We start from the raw sequence: 23,102 nt of genomic DNA on the forward strand, positions 1-23,102 counted from the left end.
GGTGTGTTAGGAGACAGATTTTTTAATTAAGCTAATTAGCTGATCATGTGTGATCTCATCAGTGATGTTGTCAAAAGTGATGTCATAAGGGCGCACACACGCACAAGGAGGCATTGTGACAAGACTGATCAGTGATGTCACACACACACAAGGAGGCATTGTGACAAGACTGATCAGTGATGTCATAGGGAGACACACACACACACACACTGATGATGATGTCATCAGTGATATAATGGGGCGCGCGCACACACACACACACACACACACACACACACACACACACACAAGGAGGCATTGTGACATCACTGATGCAATAACATTTAGTGAGCAACATACACACACAATGCCAATAGGGCAGGCGAGGCAGAGCCTAGCGCACGCAAGATGCCTAGTCATCTAAATACCGTTAAGATAGACGCGTGCTCGCAGGATTTCAAGCTGGTTTCACTCACAAGTTATCATCATCATTTACAGTCACAAGGACAGAAGTCTCAGTATTTGTGGACATGTACGCGTGCGGGTTCTGTGTTGCAGAGTGGCCACCCACAGCTTGATGTTACAGGACTGTTGTGTTTCCCCACGGTGCCCATGTGACCTCAGGTGTAGCCACTGTTGTGTGTGCTCAGCTCTGTGACTGACTGGAGGATGTGTAGTCTGTATGGAGATGTGAATGACTCTCTGATAAGAGCCGCCTGCGGCAATGAATCCTCTCTCTCTCTCTGTCTCTCTCTCTCTGTCTCTCTCTCTCTCTCTCTCTCTCTCTCTGTCTCTCTCTCTCGCTACTACCATCTGTCCCACATTCCACATTGGGACAGTGCTGCGGTCAAGGAATCAGAACTAATTCAACCTTAAGGGGGGGAGGGAACAATCCGGGCACGGCAGGAGATGGAAGCATTGTGGTTTTATGTCTTAAAACAAGGTTATATCATTGCAGCATAAGAACACCCAGCAGCTATTTCCCTTTTCATCAAAGTTCAGAGTTGTGTCTCTGGATGTTGAATAAAGGAGATATCACGAGGGAATGCTTTGAAATGAACCACACGGCAATCGTCTACAAAGACCAACATACAGTAGTTATCTCAGCGGAGAAATTGGCTATTGATCAGCTCTGCAAGACCCCAGCGAACCATCAGTATCATTCTGCCAAGCCTTAACCACCACATCAGATATCACAGATATCACAGGCTACCTTATCATCTCTGCACCTTCCCTCAAAGAGGAAAAAGTCATCGACTCTCCATCGCTGGCTCTCCCGAGTGCTGAGGCTCGCTGTATTCCCAAAACCATTCCCCATCTCCGATTGAGAAGATGATATGGGTCAGCGTGTTGGATGATATAACGGGCCGTAAGAGGATCATTGCTGTGGCTTTTCCCCCGGGCTTTCTGTCCACCAAGCAGCGCCGATCAGCCCCTTTACACCGCCTCGTAAAGACCTGGTGCACTCACTCACATGCCCTAGGGGAGTGGGCCAATGGACACCCACACACACACACACACACTGTCATTGACTTCCTTACTAGGGCTAAATAATTGATTGTTTTGCGGTTTTAGCTCCTAAATTATAATTAATAATCGAGGCATATTGGCAATATTGAAACATTTAATGTAGTCCGTCCGTAGCGGTTGAAGCAGTTAAGATGCTGATATAAGATGCAAAAGGTGCAGCACAATCATTTTGTTCCACAAGTCGTCATGATTATTAATCGGGATAATGGCATCTAATTAAATTGTCGTTCTCAATTTAGTCATTCACTTGCATGCAGGGTTATTTTCTCAAATGTTGCATTGGTGAGGAGGCGGTGGGCTCTAGAGAGCTTGGTTAACAAAGCAAAGCTTCCACGCTGCATGGCCCTACTCAGTAGAGTGTTTCCCCCAACTTCCTCTCCGTCACTGTGCAGTCAGTCAGTGGATGTGTGTCTGTCACTGTGCAGTCAATCTGGGAATAATACTCCACATTGTCACATAATTGACGTTTGGCCCGGCCGCACGGAAATGAGAGACACGGAATCCTGACGAGAAAACGTGTGGAGCTTTTATACTCTGTGCGGGTTTCTGCTCGCGGAAGTGAGCGGGAGTCTAAAAAACGCCACTTTGTCCGCCCAGCCGCGCCCGCGTCGTTAAAAAATTCGGGGTGTGTGCACAGCCAGGTGAAAACCGTCCGCACAGGAGCCTTGCGGAGGGGCGTGTCGGCTGATTTGACGTCACCTTTCCGCACGGACACTCGCGGTCCTCGCCGATGCGGGAAGCATCATTCCAGCTTCAGTCAGTGGATGTGTGTCTGTCACTGTGCAGTCAGTCAGTGGATGTGTGTCTGTTTCTCCCTGGAGGGGGGTCTGTCAGTGATGCAGTTGAGCGTGGCTGCGTGTGCCACTGGCCTCCCCCACTCTCTGTGTCTCAGCCTGGGTTGAGTCACTTCATCCCTCCCCCCCTTCGTTTGCTTTGGTCCCCTCTCCCTCGTCTATTAGTACATCCCACACCACACCCATCCAGATCCATATATCTAAATGCCTGATAGGAGAATATTCTGTGTGAGAAACATGGGCGTGCTCTGCTCTCATGCTTTTCTGCTTATTCCTTTAAATGGCAGGAGGAAACGTTCTCGTACAGAGCTGAAGATGTACTTTTGCTAAGTGTTGATGTGTCTAGATAGATAGCAGGTTCACTCGACTGGTCTGAGCACATTGTACACTGAGACATATGCTGACAATGCTGTTATTGTTGCCGGCACTTCTCAGTTTTCTAAAGGTGCAATCATTCGCTCAAAGAAACGTCTCAGTCAGACGAGATGAGTCACTTCTGCCTATTTGCAAGTGCAGTAGTAGCCTCCTGTAGAAAGAGCATTTTTACTTGATGCGCCATCTGTCTCCAGCGCTTCACCAGCACATTTAGGGTTAACCTATATCAAGCACAATATGAATGAATGAATAATGTAAGGAAACACAGGCCACACAGTATAAAGGATCGACCAGACCACTAAACTCACCTGAAATGCTCCCAGTTTTCATGTCTTCATCTGCAGTGTGCCACTTGATCGTCTCTTCAACAATCTCATTTAAAGAGCGCTCAATTTGTTCCAGTATTCTAATTATCTCCACTACATGTTATTGGAAAAGACCATGGTAACATTTCCCCTCAGCTTCTCCTCCCACCTCCCACCTCCCCCCCACTTCACACACTTCCCTAAGGCAAGGAGCACTTTGGCATTTCAATGCACTATTTCATTTGATTCAATCATAAGCAGAATTGACCCCCAGCCTTGTGTACCTTAGAAATCAGAAGAAAGAAGCAGGCCAGCACTCACACACGGAATTCGAGCCCGACCGATACTGGATTTCTGATGCCGATACCGATATTAGGGAGTAAAAAAAATCCGATATCGATATATCGGCCGATATTCTAATATATATATATACAGTATACCCATTATATTACAATTTCTTTTTGCAATGATCCCTCATGACAAAGATATGACTTGACATACATGTATGTAATGTAGGGAGGATATTTTACGGCTTATCAATCAACTTTATTGTCCAAAATTACATCAATGCAATGAAACGGTAAACTTCACTGGGAATTTAATAATTATAAATAACTAGAAATAGAAAAACACAAATATAAAAAATATAAAATATAACTTGAGTTAAGAAGAAAGATCAAATATACACAACATCCTGTCTATAACTTAAAAAATACAAAATAAAAAAATAACGGCTAACATATCGTCCGATACCGATATATCGGTTATCGGCCGATAATAACGGTGGACCGATATATCGGTTGGGTTCTATCCAGAATGTCCTTTCAAAATGTCACCTGGGACAGAGAGCACAACGGACGTTTCAGCGTCAAGCCTTCATCAGCGTACTGTAGAAATCAGGAAACCCATGCAATGACAAGTACTAGATGCTGAACTAGAACGCCATTGAAACTATAGAGAGGTGAACTCTCCTGGTACAACCATTTCCATATTATTAAGTGTACAGTGTATGTAGTGGACAGTGACAGTGAATGTATGTAAAACAGAATTTTTCTGTTGCAGAGAATTATATTTGTCCTAACTTGGTCTATATACTGTATATCCACCATATTAAATACAGGGTTTGCAGTCATTGCCTAGAGATTCTCTGCTATTGTTGTAGTCAAAATGAACAATGATGGCAGCCGTTTGAGGCTACATTCCATTTAGCTTGTGACTGTGCACTTCCCTCTGCTTTCATCTTTCTTTATGTCCTCTCTCTGTGCTGCTCTTGAACGTTCACCGGTGTACCAGAAAGCAATCCAGACGGAGTTTGTGGCAAATCTGACCTGAAAAGACCTCCACGCAAAGCATGAAGCAGATCATTGAAACTGCTACTTGTCTTGTCATGGCAACAGTCCAGTTGTTTTTTTTGCAAGAATTGGAAAGCGTAGATCTCTGTGTTTGTCGTGTGATTGCTTATAGTAGGGGTGGGAATCACCAGATGCCCACGATACGATACTAAAACGATACTTGAGTCACTATACGGTAGTATTGCGATATCACCGATATTGCGATATATTGAATATTGTGATATATTGAATATTGCGATATTTCGATATATTGCGATTTCTTACTTTTTTAACTGCAAATGATGTCCCCAAAGGAAAACTTTGTCAACATCTGATTTATAGAACAATTTTCCAGTCTGTACATCTGACTTCAACCATTTTATTGCAGCAACATTGTCAAGTAGACAGACCAACAACTTTCATAAAGTCATGTCATAGTTGCATGCACCTGACAAACTGAACTGTTTGTTACAGTCTACTTACAGTCCACCTTAACTGGATGTGTGTGTGGACTACTGTACTTAGGTAGTTTTTGAACAATGCAACTTCACTTCACTTGCACAAAACATCTTGTGCAGCCCATTCAGTAACTGGGGAATTTGTAAATTACTGTTATGACAAAACTGTTACTGTTAAAACAAAATGAAAATATGCTACCGTTTGTTTACTGCTGGCCTTGGAACGAAGGTTTATAGCAGCCCGGTGGCATGGCATGGCCTGCAAAAAATAATAATAATATTTTTTGCAATATCGATACTATCGTCAGGCAAAATATCGCGATACTATGGTGTATCGATTTTTTCCCCCACCCCTAGCTTATAGAAACCTATATTGAGGAGAGGTAGTCCACTGTCCTAATCTATCTCCCTGCATTAATCATGGCGTGTCTGAGTAGTGCTAAGTTGCCATCTCTCAGCCACATGCCGCGCTGAGACACTGACTTTCTGCTTCCCATCAGCACCTCCTCTTCTCTGTCATCTGTCTTCTCCGTCCACCTCACCTGTTTCTCTTTGGTCCACTGTGCCAATGTTACTCTAGTCTTTTGCAACCTCACAAAAATGACGCAAAATGGTTACATTTCTCATCTTCTGCTTTAACAACACAGCAGTTGTCTGAATCAGGTTCTCAGCCAACAGATGCTAAATATGTTTGGCAGTCATAGAGAAAATGTAATCTCTCTCCTGCGCATGAATGTATACTCTGAACGTCCTGATTCATCCTAGCACCATCTTCTTCTGACAGCATTGATTGAAGCGTGAGCGCCTTATCCAGCCCACAATCCCTCTCTCGTGGTGTTTGTGTGCGCTGTGGGAACCTCTGTGTGATGCAGTGGGCTGTCTTCTCAGATAGTTTTGCTATCGCAGGTCAGTAGTCCTCTCTTCTCCGCGTGATTTGACACAGAAGCCCGTGCCTTCTGTGCAAACGGCAGCCGTGTCCGCTCACTGACTGAGTCAAGTCACTGTTGACGTCACATCGTAATGAGCCGAATCCTGTTAGATGCTCTGGCTGTTTGACCCTCTGGCTGCTTCTCCAAATGCATTTTTGCAGGCAGATTTTTTTTTTTTTTTTTTTTTTTTTTTTTTTTTAACGTAACTCTTGTCATTGTTTTATTGTTATGTACTGTAACCTTTTTCATTTTGTGTGTAACCTTTTTTTTTACGCTGGACATTTTTATTTCCTTCCTTATTGACTTCGTTTGTGACGCACTTTGTAACACTGTTGTGAAAAGTATACCAGTATACACAGGGCTGAGCCATGCTGAACTGGAAAGCATACCACACACTGCTTGCTGAGAGCATTTGCTGAAACTGTTTTTTGGTGGCTATTTTGGTAGGCATTAGTGATGAGAATTAAACTGTTGGCCCTCAGTATTTACTTGGAGCTACTTATTCGAGGTTTCTTGACTAGAGGACTCGTTTGTCCTTAAAAAGGGTGTCACCTTTTGAAGTGAACAATACTTCTTATTTAGATTTAGATAAAATGAAGGGTCATACATTTGTGGGTCTCACACAATAATTAAATGTATATAATAATATGTACGGTAGTCGGCTCCTCTACATGTGTCTTTTTTCCCCCACAGGTTTTCCACAACTCTTAGACAATACTGGATTGATGCGCTAGGTGTAGGACAACATGACACCTAGTGCAAACAAGTTGTACTGCACCACAGTAGGCTATCTTGCCCACAAGGCTCACTGTTTCCGTCCACTCTTTTGTGTGTGTGTGTGTGTGTGTGCGTGTGCGTGCGTGCGTTCGCAGGTGGGGAATCAGCGTGTGGAGCTCACCCTGTCAGAGCTGCAGGAGATGGCCACCAGGCAGCAGCAGCAAATCGAGGCTCAGCAGCAGATGCTGGTTGCAAAGGTAGCATCCTGACGTAACGTTAATGTACCTGGTCCTGCTGTACCTTGTCCTACAGTTACCTGGTCCTGCTGTACCTTGTCCTACAGTAACCTGGTCCTACCAATCATTCTATGACAGTGGCTTTCCCTTAACATGGCACTCCATCAACACATGCGGTTTACTTTTGAAATGACACGCTGGGGGACCTGATCAAGTACTACGTTTTGGACGAGGTTACTGCAAGCTACGAGAACTTCTTTAGTTAGCTGTTGTTTAAACTCCTCACATTGATTGCTACACTGCGGTGACAAATGTGAGCATCGGTGGCCTAATGGTGAGATTATTCAAGCTCAACCAAGCAACTTTGCACTTTGGCGGCCCCAAGTGACAACAAGACATAAGTGAAAGTTTGAAGGACTTCATGACCGAGGAAAAGTGTAGCGGGACGTCAGTAAATGGCACATGCCTTGGTCCTAAATATCTCCTCCTCAGTGGCTGGAGGGAGTGCAGTTCTCTCTGGAAGGATTGCTCGCTTGCTCGCTGCTGTTTAGGACACAAACTTTTTGTATTTTGCTCTGCAGTTTCAATTTGTCACTGTAGGGGGTGATGAGACGGGTCTGTTTTTATACAAACAGCTGGCTTAGTGCAGCTTGGAGTAACTTTGGTAATAAGCCTTTTAATAAGCTCTGAATTCATTTTCACAAAACTGCATATAGGTTGAAGCCAACAAGCCAAGTATGTTTGGACCACAACAGCCTTGAGGCTGTCTGTAAGAGAGTGGGCTACTATTGCTCTACCGATTCAAAGAATCCCATTATGACCTGAACAGGGACAAATAGTTATGTAACCAATGAATTGTCTCATGGGACTCACTATGAGTTACAGTGTTGTATTGTGCAGCCTGTCAGAGGTGTGCATAGACAGACACTTTACTTGCAGCTGAGCAGACCTCCTCATATGGATTCCTATATGAACACAGCAGGACAGCCATGCTCGTGGTGTGTTGATCAGTCGTGCAAGACGAAGCCCCCTGAAGACCCTGAGATGCGTCAGAGTATTTATTTGCTTTTGCTGTGGCGTCTCGAAAGTCGGCCCAGTCGGAGCCCTGCAGCCATTTGGAAACCTGCGCCTGTCATTTCCTATTTTGGGAACTAAAGTGGAGCAGCGCTCAGTTGGACAGAGATGAAGTCATCTGACCCTTCCTCAGCCCTGCCACACGGCCGTGACACAGCGCAGCACAACAGTTCATTCAGTACACGTGTGCCAGGTGGATCTCTGCAGAAGCTCAGCGCTGGTGTGTGCCGTCTTGCTGCTTTTGCTTTTCTGCACTGCTTTTCTGTCGCTGTTATTAGCCTCGACTTCGCACAAATACAACAACTGACCAGTTCAAAGCATATGTGACCCAGTTAGCCTCCTCCAGTCCGTATTACCAGATGGAGTTGTTTTGAAGTGTCAAGGAGAGAACTTTGGGGATAAACAAGTATGCTGTATTCACCTTATGTAGCCACGCCCATTTGACCCGGTTGTGTGGTCGTGTCACGACTTCCGGCTAAAAAAAAGAAAAAGGCCAGCTGTTCCAATATCATCTAACTCTGAATTAACTAATAATTTAGCCAATTGTATGTAACATACCAAATAAAAGCAAACGGCAATGTCTAATAATGCAATGTCATGTAACTGGCTCGTTAATTCTCGCATTCCAGGGAATTACGTTAAACGTCTGCGGGTCTTTAATATGTTCTGATATGATCTTATCTGTATCCTGTTCTTGAGAGCTGCAATGAGCCGAGGGTATCATTTCATTTTCCTCTTCTCTTCTCTTACAGCTCTTGTGCAGTAAGCAATTTCTTGCTATTTCAAATGGCTATTTCAAATCTCTGTTTTTAAAGACGAGAAATAAAACCTAAATTGAATCTCGACTCTCCCCTGTCGCCCGCTCTTTCCCTTTCACCCCCCCCCCCCCCCCCTGCTCTTCTCCCATCTTCTACATCTCCTGCCTGGTCAACCTCTCCCTGGCTCTCTGTAGGAGCAGCGGTTGCGTTACCTGAAGCAGCAGGAGCGGCGGCAGCAGCAGTCTGTGTCAGAGAGCGAGAAGCTGCAGAGGTTGAAGGAACGAGTGGAGAGCCAGGAGGGCAAGCTCAAGAAGATCCGGGCAATGAGAGGCCAGGTGGACTACAGCAAGGTCATCAATGGCAACCTGTGTATGTATACATGTCTATAGTTCAAGCAACATGTCATGACATGGAAACTTTTTAAACTCTCATCTATCCTCAAATATATATTCATGGACAGTCCACCACCGATATTGACAAGTCTGAGTATCTAGTGATGTTTTATCGCATGGTTTCCCCAAGTAATTCTTCACACACAAATTACAGTGATTTTTGTCCCAAAATGATATTGTCTTTGAGGAGAAGAAAATTAGTAAAAGTAATATTACTCCTTTGTATCTATCAGTAATAAGAGTCAGAAAGAAGCCTGCACACTCTTGGAGACTAGGATTATGGATTTCTGGATTACAATTCCACTTAACATTGTAACGTCAACATTTCACTCTTTGTTAAAGCATTTTTTTTATTTTATTTTATTTAACCTTTATTTAACCAGGTAAATCATTAAGAACAAATTCTTATTTGCAATGGCGACCTGAAGCATAAAGAGGTATGTTTAGAAAAGGTTAGTTGTTAGTCTCATATCAAAGTGAAATATTGCTTTAAATGTCCCCCCCCACACACACACACACACGTTAGGACAGACTACAGAGGTAAATGAACAATCTCCATATTTATGCCCAAACATTCGGGCTAATTTGGATTTCAAATAATCTGGGTGTGGAGAATTAATCTCTTATCTCGAGAAAGATTCTGTAATATTAGTCGCCTGTTGGTTATTATTTGTACGGATGCTACAGACAGAATGTGGACAGCAACAGTTTCTACAGTACAACAGACGTCACCAGTCGGCAAGGTTGTGCTCCTAACAAAACCGGCACAGTTACCTTGCTAACCCCAGTAGTCAATGTACAGTTGGGTTATGAATGAGTGCTGCTGGTTGTTTCAGCGGCAGAGATCGAGCAGGTGAGCAGCCTGTTCCAGGAGAAGCAGTGTGAGCTGCAGACGGCCGTGCTGCGGGTGGAGCAGCTCAGCCTGCAGCTGGAGGACCTGCGCCGTGGCAAAATCAACGGCATCCAGGCCGCGCTGGGAGGCCAAGTCGCCGGCACCGCTGCCCTGGAGCTCCGCAAGCTCTACCAGGAGCTCCAGGTACTGTAACGCTGCATACCTATATCAGGCCTGGAAGACATTTTTGGGGCAAGGCCACTTTGGCCTTGGATAAATACAAATTTATGGCCCAATTCCACCGCCGGTAGTAACGCGGTCCCGCTCCGCTCGACTCGATAAATGCTCTCATTCCACCGTTAAAAACTGGCCCAGCCCGATTTGATTTGTGGCTGAGTCGTGCTACTTTCATTTAGAGGCACCAGTATTTCATAATCAGTTTAAAAGTTCCGTGTATTGATTTCATTTTAACGTTATACTTATAGCCTACTTCGCAATGGGCGGAGGGCAGATATGCGGTCGCTATGACGACCAGGTGTGGGCGGAGGCAAGTAAACTTGCTATGGAAACAGAGTCTATATCAAGTAGAGCCGAGTAATACCAGATAGAGTGGAGCTGTACTGTGCTGTTATATGTGGTGGAAATGAGCCATTATTGGGGCATCACGGCCAAAACCAATGGTTATTAACACCTTTTTTTCAGTCAGTTTTTCTTCATCAAAATAAAAACCCTAATATATCAATTAAGTGCTGCTGCAGTGTATACTTACGGTAAGATGGCTCAGAGTGCAAATTTAGTTACATGTCCCAGGGATGCAAAACAGTCACCCATTTCTGAGTCTGCCCTGGTATCTGTCACCTTCTTCGCTACCCATGACTTTGCATCCCTGACTCCAGTAACACACGATATCGTAAGTGTAACCCAGGTTATTTTCTTTAGCTACAAATCACTGATGTCCCCTAAACGCCTCACAGCGTCTGCCTATCGGTAGACGCTACAATTTGGCGATGTTCTTGCGGGAGTGGGAGAAATCTCTCACTACTGTTTATGTCCAGCGTGATGACGGAAACACTGGGAAACCAGTTTTAAATGAGGAAATCCACAACTTTCTTTTAGGGGCATAACAGCCAGTGGAAAACAGGGCATGCCAAACCGGCCTTGTGGGTAGTTAGTCCATCCACGGCACTGGCCTTTTGACCTTGGTATAATTCCTGCCCTGATGTATATAGTGTATATTTTTATATTTTTCACTGGGTTTACATACTACTACAAACTATAGGAGTATCTACTGTTTTGTTGATTCTCTCTTTGTTTGTGTGTGTGTGTGTGTGTGTGTGTGTGTGTGTGTGCGCGGGGCTGCTTATCGTCCTCAGATCCGGAACAAGCTGAACCAGGAGCAGAACAGCAAGCTGCAGCAACAGAAAGACCTCCTCAACAAGCGCAACATGGAGGTGACGCTCATGGACAAGCGTATCAGCGAGCTGCGGGAGCGCCTCTACAAGAAAAAATCTGAGGCACGTCAAAAAGAGAACCTCCCTGTAAGGCTAGGAGCGCCCCACACATCTCCTCATACAGACTGTCTTTTTTCATTCTGTTTTCTTTCCATGTTTCCGGTATGTAGCTCCCTGTCTCTCTCGTCTCCCGCAATTTTCAAATGCTTCCGCCTACCCGTCGGTACTTCATAGAGGAGGAAGTTACTCGAAACTGATATAAAGGCGGGTACATCCGCTGAAGGCGGGCGCATCCGCTAATTTCTCCAATCACCTGCCTCGGTTTGGTTTACATCTGTCGTGATTGATCGAATATCATCGAACTTCCTCCCGTCTGAAGCGTTTGTTTCTTAGGAAGATGACAACTTCCTCTGGTCAAATGTTAACAGGCTAAAGTACAGACTGTCTCTGGAGCATTTGAAGATTGTGGAAGAGAGAGACTGGCTTGAGAGACTACTGTCTCTGTAGAAAGTCAGTTCAGGCACTCTTAATTGTTCATTATGCAGTGAAATGGGAAAATGATAATGAATTCAGCACGGTCGATCAGGTCACAGCGGTTTGGTTTCTCTGTTGTCCATGAGACTGTGGCTGATTGCTTTCATCCTGGGCTAATGCCCTGGAATAGGCAGCTCCTTTACAGGAAAGCTCCATTTAGAATATGAACAGTTTATCCACCATCTGTGGCGGAAAAAATAAGAAATTCTGTGTGCAATAGTGATTAAATTAATTTAGAGAAGCTATATATTTTACTCTCACCACTCGCTAATTTTGTGTGTTTAATATATAGGGTATAGGAGACAGCAGTGAGTGTAATAATGTCTATGCGTACTGAGCACTTTTCCCTTTCAATACTCAAAAATCCTTTTTAACGTGTGAAACTCTCCCTTCACTCCTCTCTTACAGCTCAACAGAGCCAACGGGCCTCCCTCTCCCCAGCCGGCGCCTGGGACTCTGGGCCGCGTGGCGGCAGTCGGGCCGTACATCCAGGTTCCTGTGCCGGGCCGACAGGAAGGGGGCTACTCTGTACCACCCGATCCCCTCAAGCCTCAGACACTGGGCGTCAATAACCAGGCCAACCACGGCCGCGCCAAATCAGGTGGGGTTCAAATTCTGGCTTATGGACATCCACAAAAAGTTGCATTTACCCAGAGTTTGCCATTAATTCCCAAAATGCAACAAACCGTAGAATACAAAAAGTAAAATGCTAATTTTACAGTGACCTCTGACAGGTAATACAATGATTTCCATTCAACTTTCCTTATTTAAAGGTGAGTGGGAAGTCGTCTTCCCCTATAACATACTAGTAGGAACATGGAGAGGGAGACAGAGTAGCAGTAAAGCAGGTGAGGATGTTGCGGGATTCAAGAGCAGCCTGGATGCATGTAGTTCCAGAGGCAGGAGTCATAAACCACTACTACTCAGTTTGTCATCCGGTCTGAGATCCCACGGATCTCTGCCTGTATCCAGCAATTTGTGCTGCAGTGTTATAGCCTAGGTAAACCCAGCCCCCACGTGACCTGCTCTCTCAGTTCCCAGTCACTAGCAAATAGTGACTGAGAACAGGTCTGAGAGCAGGTCACTGGGGGCTGGGTTTACCCAGGCTAGTGTTATCATTCCCCCATAGAAAGATGGCTTTATATGGTTTTATTTATTTTTATTTTTGGCAATTAGCTACATAGCTGGAGTGGAGAACTCGCATCACATTTATTTACTATGATTATTATTATTATTTACCCTGTCAGAGCCGAATTTGTTTTTGGAGCACAGACTGTTTCCGTATCCGCTTGTTACCAGTTAGGGCCGGTACACATGACGCTTCTTTTGCGCGCTCAAATCCAGGCGCACACGTGAGGTCGATGCGGTGGCGACGCGCACGCTCCTCTTTTTCCCGACCGCGACCACGGCGCACTGAGATAAGGTCATCTCAACTTTTTTGGAACACTGTAAGCGCCCCGCATGGTAACAGCTGAGTTGTTGTTTTTGGTTGCTTGGTAACACCAGTAGTGCAACCGTCGAACCGTCCACTTGATAAACGTTCTGTATTTACTGTCCACAGTGCGCCTCGCGTTTTCCAAGCGGTTTAGGGCGCTGCATGTGAATTCGCCCTTAAGCTGTTTTCCTTTCTTCCTAACTTTTCAGTTTTCCACCTTGGACTTGAACTCTGTGTTTGTTTTTCCCTCTTCTCTGAGCTAAATGTCTTCCTGTCTTCTGTGTTGTGTGTATTGTAAATTCCCTCCCTTTCTTTCCTCTTCTGTCATGTGTCTGGTTGTCTCTTCTCTTTGTGACCTCTTTTGTTTCACCTGGGGTGGGCACGCTGCATGGGGCAGACGGTGTGCGAAAGCCTCCCGGCCCATGGAAGGTGTCTGATTTAGACATCGTTGTGGACCCGGTGCCCCCGTCCCGTCCAGAGTCACACCCGGGCCCCGGAGCCTCCACGGGCTCCGACGGCACGTCCCGTGAGTGCACAGGTTGCATTAAGCAGAGCGATGGCACCTTCTGAACCTCGTCTCTCAAGACAGTACACAGGATCCTCAGCACGCAGTTGGAGCTTTTACTCCGCCTACTACAACCCGTGTCCCGTAAACGCTGATAGTCAGCCATATTAATCACAGATACATCTCAATTACGTACGTATTAGTTTAATTGGCTAGGAATATAAGATTCCCAAGAATGGGTGCTGCCAGATCGCATCATTCGCTCCACAGTTCCTGTCCCAGTTCCAGACGGAATCAAGTTTGGTTGCACAGCAGGGAAATCAGAGAACGAGTTGCCCTTCTGTGCCCTCGTTCAGTTACCTATTGCTGAGTGTTGTTTGGCATCATTCGATATTCCTACACCATCCGACAGTGCAGAGTGCATCCAGTTTTTCTGAATTGGCAAGAGTGTATGTTGGCATTTCATATGGAGTCTTTCTTCCGTGGGATGGCTAATGACAGCCAAATAGTAGGCTGCCATCTTTTAACACTTTGCAGGTGTCCTGCAGAAATGCCACGCTCGTGTTTCACTCCTAGCTGACAGCACGCCACATGTCAGGAAGATGCCAGTGACAACAAAGCGCTGCTGGTCCTGTGTGCACGTGCACGCGTCTGTGCACGTGCACGCGTCTGTGCACGTGCACGTGCGTCCACTTTTGAGAGGGTTCAGTGAGTCGAGTGCCTCCGTTAAATGTACCCATGCAAAGCAGTCCAACGCATTTGGGCTCTCATTTAATTCCATAACCTCACCAGCCTGCCTAACCTTAGACTTCATGTCATGTTCTCACAGCGACCATGTTGTTAGAATCCCTTTACATGCACAAGGAACTTGGCTTGTTCATGTAAAAGTGTCACTTTCATCTGTCACTCCTAACAACCTGTGACTACCCAGAGCAAGTATATCACAAACCTGAAAGCTACTTCCTTAGAGTGTGAAGTATGTTTATTTGTTTTTTGTGTGTGTAGGACTTTCTATCTTACTAGTAGTGTAGAAATCTGAGTTACCATAATTGCCACAAAGACTTTTGTGTCTGTATTCTGTATCAACATATTTCCAATGTGCTGCCATATTGCTTAAAAAAAATTGCTGTCAACATTTTCCACGCCCATTTCTGTTGTCTTTTTTGTCCTCTTGCTTTCACTCTATCCTTGCTATCTAATAGTGCATTTTGTGTCTTTTGAGTATTTTTGGCTGTTTTTAAGAAATCACTTTTATGTTGGATTCACTTGGGCTGGAGATGCACAACACTGACATAGTGCCTGTGGCAGTTCCTATTGTCTTAAAACTAACGCTGGATGACTCGACGTGTGCAGAGTAGTAAAATAATAATTTGTCTACATTCATTCACACATCGCAGCCATTAAAGCGAAGGATCAGGATTTCTATCCTATTGATCAATAACTCCTCTTAAATCATAACAGGCTTTATTCTGGTGTTTTTGAGAAATTGGCATTTGGAGAAGAAACAGGGATGTGCTTATTAGCCTCCCTGTTGATTCATTGTCATTTGCAACATTTCCATACTCTGATGAAGGTCTGTGTATATCTAGTAAATAAAGGAATTGGTGTATATCGCAATAGCAGTGTGTGGGAATGTCTTCATCCCCAGAGAAATTACTATTTCTTTGCAATGTTAGTTTAAGTCAATGGGGCGTGAAACCATTTATCTGGAAAGCCATTCCATTTACTTTCCTAAGCTGTGGTGGTAGTTAAAAAAAAGCGATGTGGTTTCTGGAGAAATGGTTTGATTCTCCGTTAACTTCTCAGTGTTGCTTACAAAGTTGCCAAATTTGCATCAACAAAATGCAAACAAGAAGTTTTTCAATGTCTCAAAATGGTGCCTGGTTAATAGGATAGGCTTGTTAAAATCCTGAACCCTCCATTTAATACCAGCTCCAGGTTTAAATGGTATAGATGTATGTGTATATAACATGATGTATGTGTATAGAACGTGATGTTACACATAGCCATGATGTCCTTCAGCTAGAATCCAATTCCATTTGATGTGGTTAATCAGATACCGTTCAAATATTGAAATGAAACTAAATACCATTCAGACCTCGCTCTGGTCCACATGCTTTATCCCAGCCCTATGGGTTGTGGCCTCCATGTCTCACACCACCTCCATCATAGCAAATTATCATCTTCTGTCTGTCTGTCTTACTGTGTCTCCATCCTCTTTGTGCACCAGCTAATGATACTGGCTGGCCTGCTGTGGGCAAGAACAATGCATCCCTGAAGCCCCCCGACAGACGGGACTCTGGGACTGATACCCAGGGAAAGAGCCCCCCTTCAGGTTCTCCTGTTGCTCCAAGTGCAGACAAGGTTGGTCCTCTTCCTTGAATGTGTATGGGAAAGCGGTATCGGTTACTTCTATAGCCGTTTACTTTTATATGATTTATTTTTCTCACCTTTCTGTACATCAAAACTAGTTTTAATCACAGATGTTTGTGTGTCTTCATGCTTCAACATAGGTGCTGGACGCCAAGATGGCCGTCTCCTCCCCTGCCATATCCAAGCCACAGCCGCCTCCCTATGGCTCGCACCTCACCTCCACCACCTCAGGGAGCTCCCTGGAGCGTCGTAAGGATGTGCCTCCGCCTCGCCCTCTCCCCAACCCGCCAGGCCCCGCCTGGCCCCGCGTCCCCCCCGCCACGGGCTCATCCTCCCAGCAGATCCAGCAGCGCATCTCCGTGCCCCCAAGCCCCACCTTCCAGCCCAATTCGCCGCTTTTCCCTCCTGGACTGAGCGAGCGTTTGGAGCCTCCTCTGTCTGTGGCAGTACGACCGTTCATCCCAGACAGAGGCTCGCGGCCTCAGTCGCCCCGCAAGGGACCAGCTACCATGAACTCCAGCTCCATCTACCACATGTACCTCCAACAGGCGGCGCCAAAGAGCCAGCCACCCAAGCCTACACTCAAAGCAGGTAATATGGCTGTAAGAGATGGACCAGTCAGGGAGGGAGGCCTTGCTATAACCATTTGTTACAGAAAATGCTCTGACTGGTTTAGATTGATTGGTGCTTTATGGATACATGACAATGCTTTATTATAATATGTTGTATTGTTGTGGCATTTTGGTATCAGTGCTACCTAGATCCAGTTTTGGCTTTCAGATAAAAAAACTCATGCCCTCACATCCACTCTTGTTTGTCTGTAGTATACGGGAAGCCTCTTCTCCACTCCAGTTCGACACCCCCCTCGCCCCTGCCTTTCATGCAGGCAGGGGGGGCGTTCCCCATGCTCCATGGCCACCACGGCGGAGAGGATACCTTCGACGGGGAGTTGGATGATCTGGAGGGCTTCCAGCTCCTGGAGCCCTGTGCGCCCCCTCCCAGCGTGGAGAACATTCCACGACCACTCAGCCCGACTAAGCTAACACCCATGGTGCACTCGCCGCTGCGCTACCAAAGCGACGCCGACCTGGAGGTGCTCCGCAAAAAGCTGGCCAACGCTCCGAGGCCCCTCAAGAAGCGCAGCTCCATCACAGAGCCGGAGGGCCCCAGCGGACCCAACATCCAGAAGCTGCTCTACCAGAGATTCAACACCTTAGCGGGGGGCATCGAAGGAAATGCAGTCAGCGGAGGAGGAGGTGGCAGCGGCGGTGCAGGCAACGGAACACCGTTCTATCAGCCGGCCAACCCTCCCAGCTATATGGGAGGCGACTCTGTGGCCGACACAGACAATGGAAACCTCCCTTCAGAGACGGAACCTCCGTCACCACCCGGGGCGGAGGAGCCGGGCCGCGAGCCTCCGCCTCCACCTACTGACGCTAACGACAACGAGCCACTGCCCCCGCCACCAGAGGGCCTCGAGGAGCCTGCTGAACCAGAGGAGTCAGAGGACAACAACAACAATAACATGGGAAGCTCTGAGGCCCTGCTGCCCAGCCCCGTGCCGGAGGTCAGCACTCCAGAGGAGAGCGGCACTGAGGCCGCGCAGCCCCTGGTGAGAGACACGCGTACTGCACACACACGCTGCCGCTTACATCTCAGCATTTACATACAATACAGTTTCCAGTAGGGATGCACCTATTTTGGCCCATACCGATAACCGATATTAACATTGCTGTTATGGCCGATGTCGATTATGATCTGTATAAAAACAAGTTTCTATGATAATGAATTTTGTACATACTGAAAAACTGAGAAAAACACTGAATTTCAAAAAACATGCCTTTCATCATTTCCAAGACTGGTAAAGGCCCTAAATCACAGATTTACCGGATTATTTCCTCTCAATCGGAACATTTTGGCTCATCAGCCCAATACCGATATATAAAAAAAATGACTAACATTGACCGATACCGATATGATTGCCGATATATTGTGCATCCCTAGTTTCCAGTCCCCAGTCACAGCCCTCTTCTCCTCTCTCCATTTTAACAGGAGAAGCGCACAAACCTGAAGAAGCCCAACTCGGAGCGCACCGGCCACGGCCTCCGGGTGAAGTTCAACCCTCTGGCTCTCCTGCTGGACGCCTCATTGGAGGGAGAGTTTGACCTCGTCCAGAGGATCATCTATGAGGTTTGTTTGTATGCCCCACACATACAATAAAAACACACACGGGTCTGTATTAACAAATACACACACGTGTGTGTATTTGCACACGCACACTTGTTTTGCAGTAGTTACCCCGGCTAGCTTTTTGTTTTTTTTATTACCCCTTCTTCTGGGATAGGAAGTGGTCTTCTCATCTGGGCCGCTCTCTTTCCAGGTGGAGAATCCCAGCACTCCCAACGATGAGGGCATCACCCCGCTGCACAACGCCGTGTGTGCAGGACACCACCACATTGTCAAGTTCCTGCTGGATTTTGGCGTCAACGTCAACGCAGCAGACAGTGACGGATGGTGAGTCCTAGCTCTCCGACACAAGGCGTTTGGATGAGTTTGATGAATTTTGATTCAGTTTGATTGCCCGGTTTGCCTTTTGTGTCCAGTAACATAATGTGTGTGTCTGTGTTTTTGCTGTTTGTGCTCTGTGTGAACAGGACTCCACTTCACTGCGCAGCCTCCTGCAACAGTGTTCACCTCTGTAAGCTGCTGGTGGAGTCGGGGGCGGCCATCTTTGCCAGCACCATCAGTGATGTGGAGACTGCTGCTGATAAGTGTGAGGAGATGGAGGAGGGCTTTATCCAATGCTCCCAGTTCCTATACGGTGAGTATCCTCCTGTCGGACTGTCATTCTTAAAGGAATAGTCCACCCCAAATTGAAAATTCACTCACTTGCTTTGTGTCTAGTTTTCATATGAACTTCAAAGGCATTCATCAGATATAGGAGTAAGCAGTTAATGGCTACATTTTCATTTTGTGGTGAACTATCCATTTAACAGACATGTTGTGTCAGTTACTCGTGAGTTGTACATGAGCCAACTTCCCCAAGAGTTTCCTAAGTCAATGATGGAATTAGATTTTTGTCTGTTTTTTTCACCCCACCTGTGTTTTTTTTTCTTCTTTTTTATAGACCACATTCATACAGACATTATAATGTGCAGCTGTTCTCTGCTCCGATACAAATTAAATACTATTCCCCAAACCGCATGAGAGATAGCAGATCACACAAATAATAATTAATTGCAACCAGCAAATACTTTAATAGCAACCAGCATGGGAGAAAATCATCTAACCACTCGAGCCACAGTATTGTTTCTTTACACACCACTGACGGTTCCTTTTTGACTTGTCATTGTCCAGGTGTCCAGGAGAAGTTGGGTGTGATGAACAAGGGAACGGTGTACACTCTGTGGGAGTACGAAGCTCCGAGCCCAGACGAGCTGTCGTTCAGCGAGGGCGACGCCATCACCATTCTGCGGCGACAGGATGACAGCGAGACAGAGTGGTGGTGGGCGCGCCTGGACGACAACGAGGGCTACGTGCCCCGCAACCTGCTGGGGGTAACGACACCTTACAATCACACGTCATATTTGTCTGCTTTCCGTTCACTTGTGAAAACAAAAACGTAGGTTCACTTACGTATCAGTCATGGCTGTGCACGTTCCAGGTAATGAAAATGCAAAATGACAAGAAGCAACAAGCCTAAAAAGCGTCCTCCAATTCCTTCATTTTTTGAAAGTGAAATCGATCGAATTTCTATTTGCGTATTTTCCTTGCAGCCTCTTAGCACAGATAATTGCATCCCCACAGCCTACAATCTCTAGTATTCCCACGTTGAAAGTGATAACGACTGCTTCTCTTCTTTCTCTTTCACCTCTGTGCAGCTCTATCCCAGGATCAAGCCTCGCCAGCGCTCCCTTGCGTAGTTTCTCACACCGGCTCCGCTGACCGTCGGGCAACGACTGGACCGCTGACAGAACCAAGAGCAGAGAACAAACCATCTTGGTGCTCTCTTCTCCCCCCGTGGCCATAACTTCCCCTGCCTCGTGCTTCTCCCAAAACCCTTTCTCTGAAGCAACAGGCGGTGAACTCTGACGTACATATTTACACACACGCCCCCCCCCCCCCCCACACACACACACACACACACACACACACATGCACGCGCGCGCGCGCGCACACACAGTCGAACACAATGAGACACAAGCACTCCAAATGCGAAAATCTCTCGTACCACTCCATCTTTTCCCAGCTGGACTCCCACCCTTCTCCCCATTGCTCCGTCATTGAACTTGATTTCATCCTAATTCAGTGTTAATTCTGACATGTCATTGACTAACCCTTGTCTCAGTGTATCTGGCGCTCACACTTCAGTCAGCTCGCGCCCCAGTTTTATTACCATGTGTTCTGCCCATGCTGTCATTTCAGAATGAGGATTGTTGGTTTACATGACACAGAAGTTGGGTGACGAAACTTTGTCAATGAAATGTAATTTGAAAAATAGGATTTCGAGTGTTTTTGTGTGCCAGTGCGATCCCTTTGCAGGAAAGTACAATATCTCAACAGTGTTTAAAATATATATTATATTATACACTGTATATGATCTAGCAGAAGTTGGTCCAAAATCTCAATCGTTCTATCGGGAGTTTAATCTTGCTCCCGTCGAGCCACCAAAGATCAATATAGATTGAACAATTTGAAATCTATCATTGTTTAATCAAAGGGAAAAGTGAGTAAATCATACGATATGCTGCAATCAGTAAAGATTAATAGCTCCCAGGAATTTATGAAAAGTTCTTCAAGCTACTTTCGTGGAGAAAGAAATGGATTTTACGAGTGTAAACCAGAAAAGAAATAGGCTAGCTAAACTCAGTCATAAGCTCGCGTCTCATGAATCTCATTTATTTTCTTGAACACCATTGCAAGGCTTGTTTGCTCATTAAGTGTTATCAATTCAAAATGCACAGACTGGATGTGCGGGGCAGGCACATAAGAATCCATTGTTCTGTAACCAGATTACGAGACGTATCAAGTTGTTTTTACGAGCAATCCAGGCAGTTAGTGTATGTGGAGTTTATATATTTTTGCTTTTGTTATCCCTGCAATTAACTGATCATAATGCTGCCGCCTGCAGTTGCCAAAGTGTATTGTCATGTCAACAACCAATATTACAGTATGCTTTACCAAACACATTGACTGAAGCTATGTCTGCACAACATCTGTTGAGACCGAGAGCATACAAGGCTACAAATGTAAACGTCTCTTACTCTGGTTATTTTCAGGAATTAGGATATGGAAAATAACTCCTGATCCCCAATTCAATTTAATGTAAAGTAAGTTATGCAAAACATGTTTACAAAATTGAATCTGCTCCATGTGGAGGAGAGCAATGTTAGTGCTTGATGGTGATGTGGGGGGTCAGTTTGGCTGTTTTCTTCCTATTGGTCAAGGCATTTAATTCAAAATAACTTAAACTCCACTTCCAAGATCCACAGTTATCCTGACTAATGACATCTATTGACTTTCTTTCCTGTTTGTTGTTTTTGTTTTGATTTGACAACATGGCAAGAAGGAAGCAGGATTTATCCAGATGGAATGGAGAACTTGCAAATATTTAATGAAATCCAGACACTGTGCTTGAGAAAAACATTTCCAAACTATCTCGACAAAATCCAGAGTTCTTTGTTTTCTCATGGCTGTCGGGTTTTATTTTCAGCTGTACATGTGTTTAATTAACTCATGTTAGTTTGTTCTTTCTCCCTGGCAAACCCTTACACAAAATACTTGTCTCAGGACCAACATGGTGCTGCTCACTCTTCCACCACCACCACCGAAGAAGTGATCATGTCTTTATTGTACCCTCAACAAACATCACCTTCATCTGAGCAGCAGTGAACCATACCACAATCCAGTTCCAAATTTAGGTCTTAGCCATCCATCGTGGCCATACCTGCATTCATTGATGGATGAAGAATACATTTGAAATGGAGAGGTTCAAATTCATTCTTCAAATCCGCTTCAGACAATCCTGAATTTGCAAAGTCCTTTTCCTTCATTTGCGCCCCCCCCCCCCCCCTGAGCTAATAAGCTGTTCCAATAACACTAATCTCTCTAATCCATGTGTATCAGATCATCTCACCATCCTGTTCTGAACCTCGAGTGACTGAGTATTATACATGTGTGCAAGCGACCCGAGCTTTATCACGACCTGAACCTGTACATAGTGTGAGGAGATATGAAATATGTTTTGACTGTTTGCTGTATGGACCGGTGGGCTTTCTGTACGAACGCTGTACTCACACATCAGATTCTGTAAATGTGAACAATAAAACAGAAGCTCTGGCATGAGAAGAAATGTTTTTTAGTCTTGTATAAGCAAAATGATTCCAGCACTTTGCCACTATAGATGCCAGTCAAGAAGTATTTCAGAGACAAAGGAATATTGGTGATCCAATTGAATAATTGGCTTTACTAATATCTCATTGTATGTTATATTTTGCTCATAAACATTCAAAATCGGTGCCTTTCCATATCTGTAATTAACACATGTACAAAAGGTGTGAATGGCTGTTGGTGCAAGAAACAGCTGGTTTTACACAAAATGCACAACGTGGGGGAGGCAACAGTATAGAGCTGCTTCATTAGAGAGCAGTGTAATGGTAAATGTATCTTAAAAGTAATAGTAATAATAATGGTAATTATTAGTAGTTGGAAGCTGGGAAGGGTGCCTCTCCTCTCAACACAGAAAATTCAACAGTATGAATTTAAGATTAACTTGAAGGAACTGTTGAGCAATGCAATGTATTGCTGACAAATTAAACATGCCATAGTAATGCCACTAGATGGCAGTCTAAGCCATATGTAGGAAGAAGGATGAAAGTTAGGAACTGGAGATGTTTTTTGTTTTTTTTACACTCAAAATACTTGTATCCCATTTTAACACACTTTGATGTGGCAATCACCTTTGATCCTTAAAAAGAAAGAATAAATTTAAATAAAAGGATTTAACTCATCCACAACAGATGCAACAATAGTCTGGCCATGGTTTTTCTGGAGAGATGTTTTCAGTTGATGACTGGTTGGGAGGATGGAGTGTG

At 45.2% G+C, this 23,102-nt stretch overlaps 1 protein-coding gene across 2 annotated transcripts in view; it reads left to right on the forward strand.

Moving 5' to 3' along the window:
* Positions 1 to 22,303, forward strand: part of ppp1r13bb (protein phosphatase 1, regulatory subunit 13Bb) — a 38,180-nt gene extending 15,877 nt beyond the window's left edge. For both annotated transcript variants that reach the window (XM_083642514.1, XM_083642513.1), the window contains exons 5-17: positions 6,574 to 6,675; positions 8,681 to 8,855; positions 9,715 to 9,914; positions 11,084 to 11,248; positions 12,104 to 12,296; positions 15,866 to 15,999; positions 16,149 to 16,599; positions 16,833 to 17,620; positions 18,061 to 18,198; positions 18,389 to 18,522; positions 18,663 to 18,829; positions 19,366 to 19,565; positions 19,890 to 22,303. In XM_083642514.1, coding sequence (XP_083498640.1) covers positions 6,574 to 6,675; positions 8,681 to 8,855; positions 9,715 to 9,914; positions 11,084 to 11,248; positions 12,104 to 12,296; positions 15,866 to 15,999; positions 16,149 to 16,599; positions 16,833 to 17,620; positions 18,061 to 18,198; positions 18,389 to 18,522; positions 18,663 to 18,829; positions 19,366 to 19,565; positions 19,890 to 19,931 — 2,889 coding nt within the window. In that variant the 3' untranslated portion in view covers positions 19,932 to 22,303. The remainder of the gene's footprint in view (positions 1 to 6,573; positions 6,676 to 8,680; positions 8,856 to 9,714; positions 9,915 to 11,083; positions 11,249 to 12,103; positions 12,297 to 15,865; positions 16,000 to 16,148; positions 16,600 to 16,832; positions 17,621 to 18,060; positions 18,199 to 18,388; positions 18,523 to 18,662; positions 18,830 to 19,365; positions 19,566 to 19,889) is intronic.
* The last annotated feature ends 799 nt before the right edge of the window (positions 22,304 to 23,102 follow it).

This window comes from Poromitra crassiceps (genome assembly GCF_964638095.1).
Source record: "Poromitra crassiceps genome assembly, chromosome: 9".
Lineage (NCBI taxonomy): Eukaryota > Metazoa > Chordata > Actinopteri > Beryciformes > Melamphaidae > Poromitra > Poromitra crassiceps.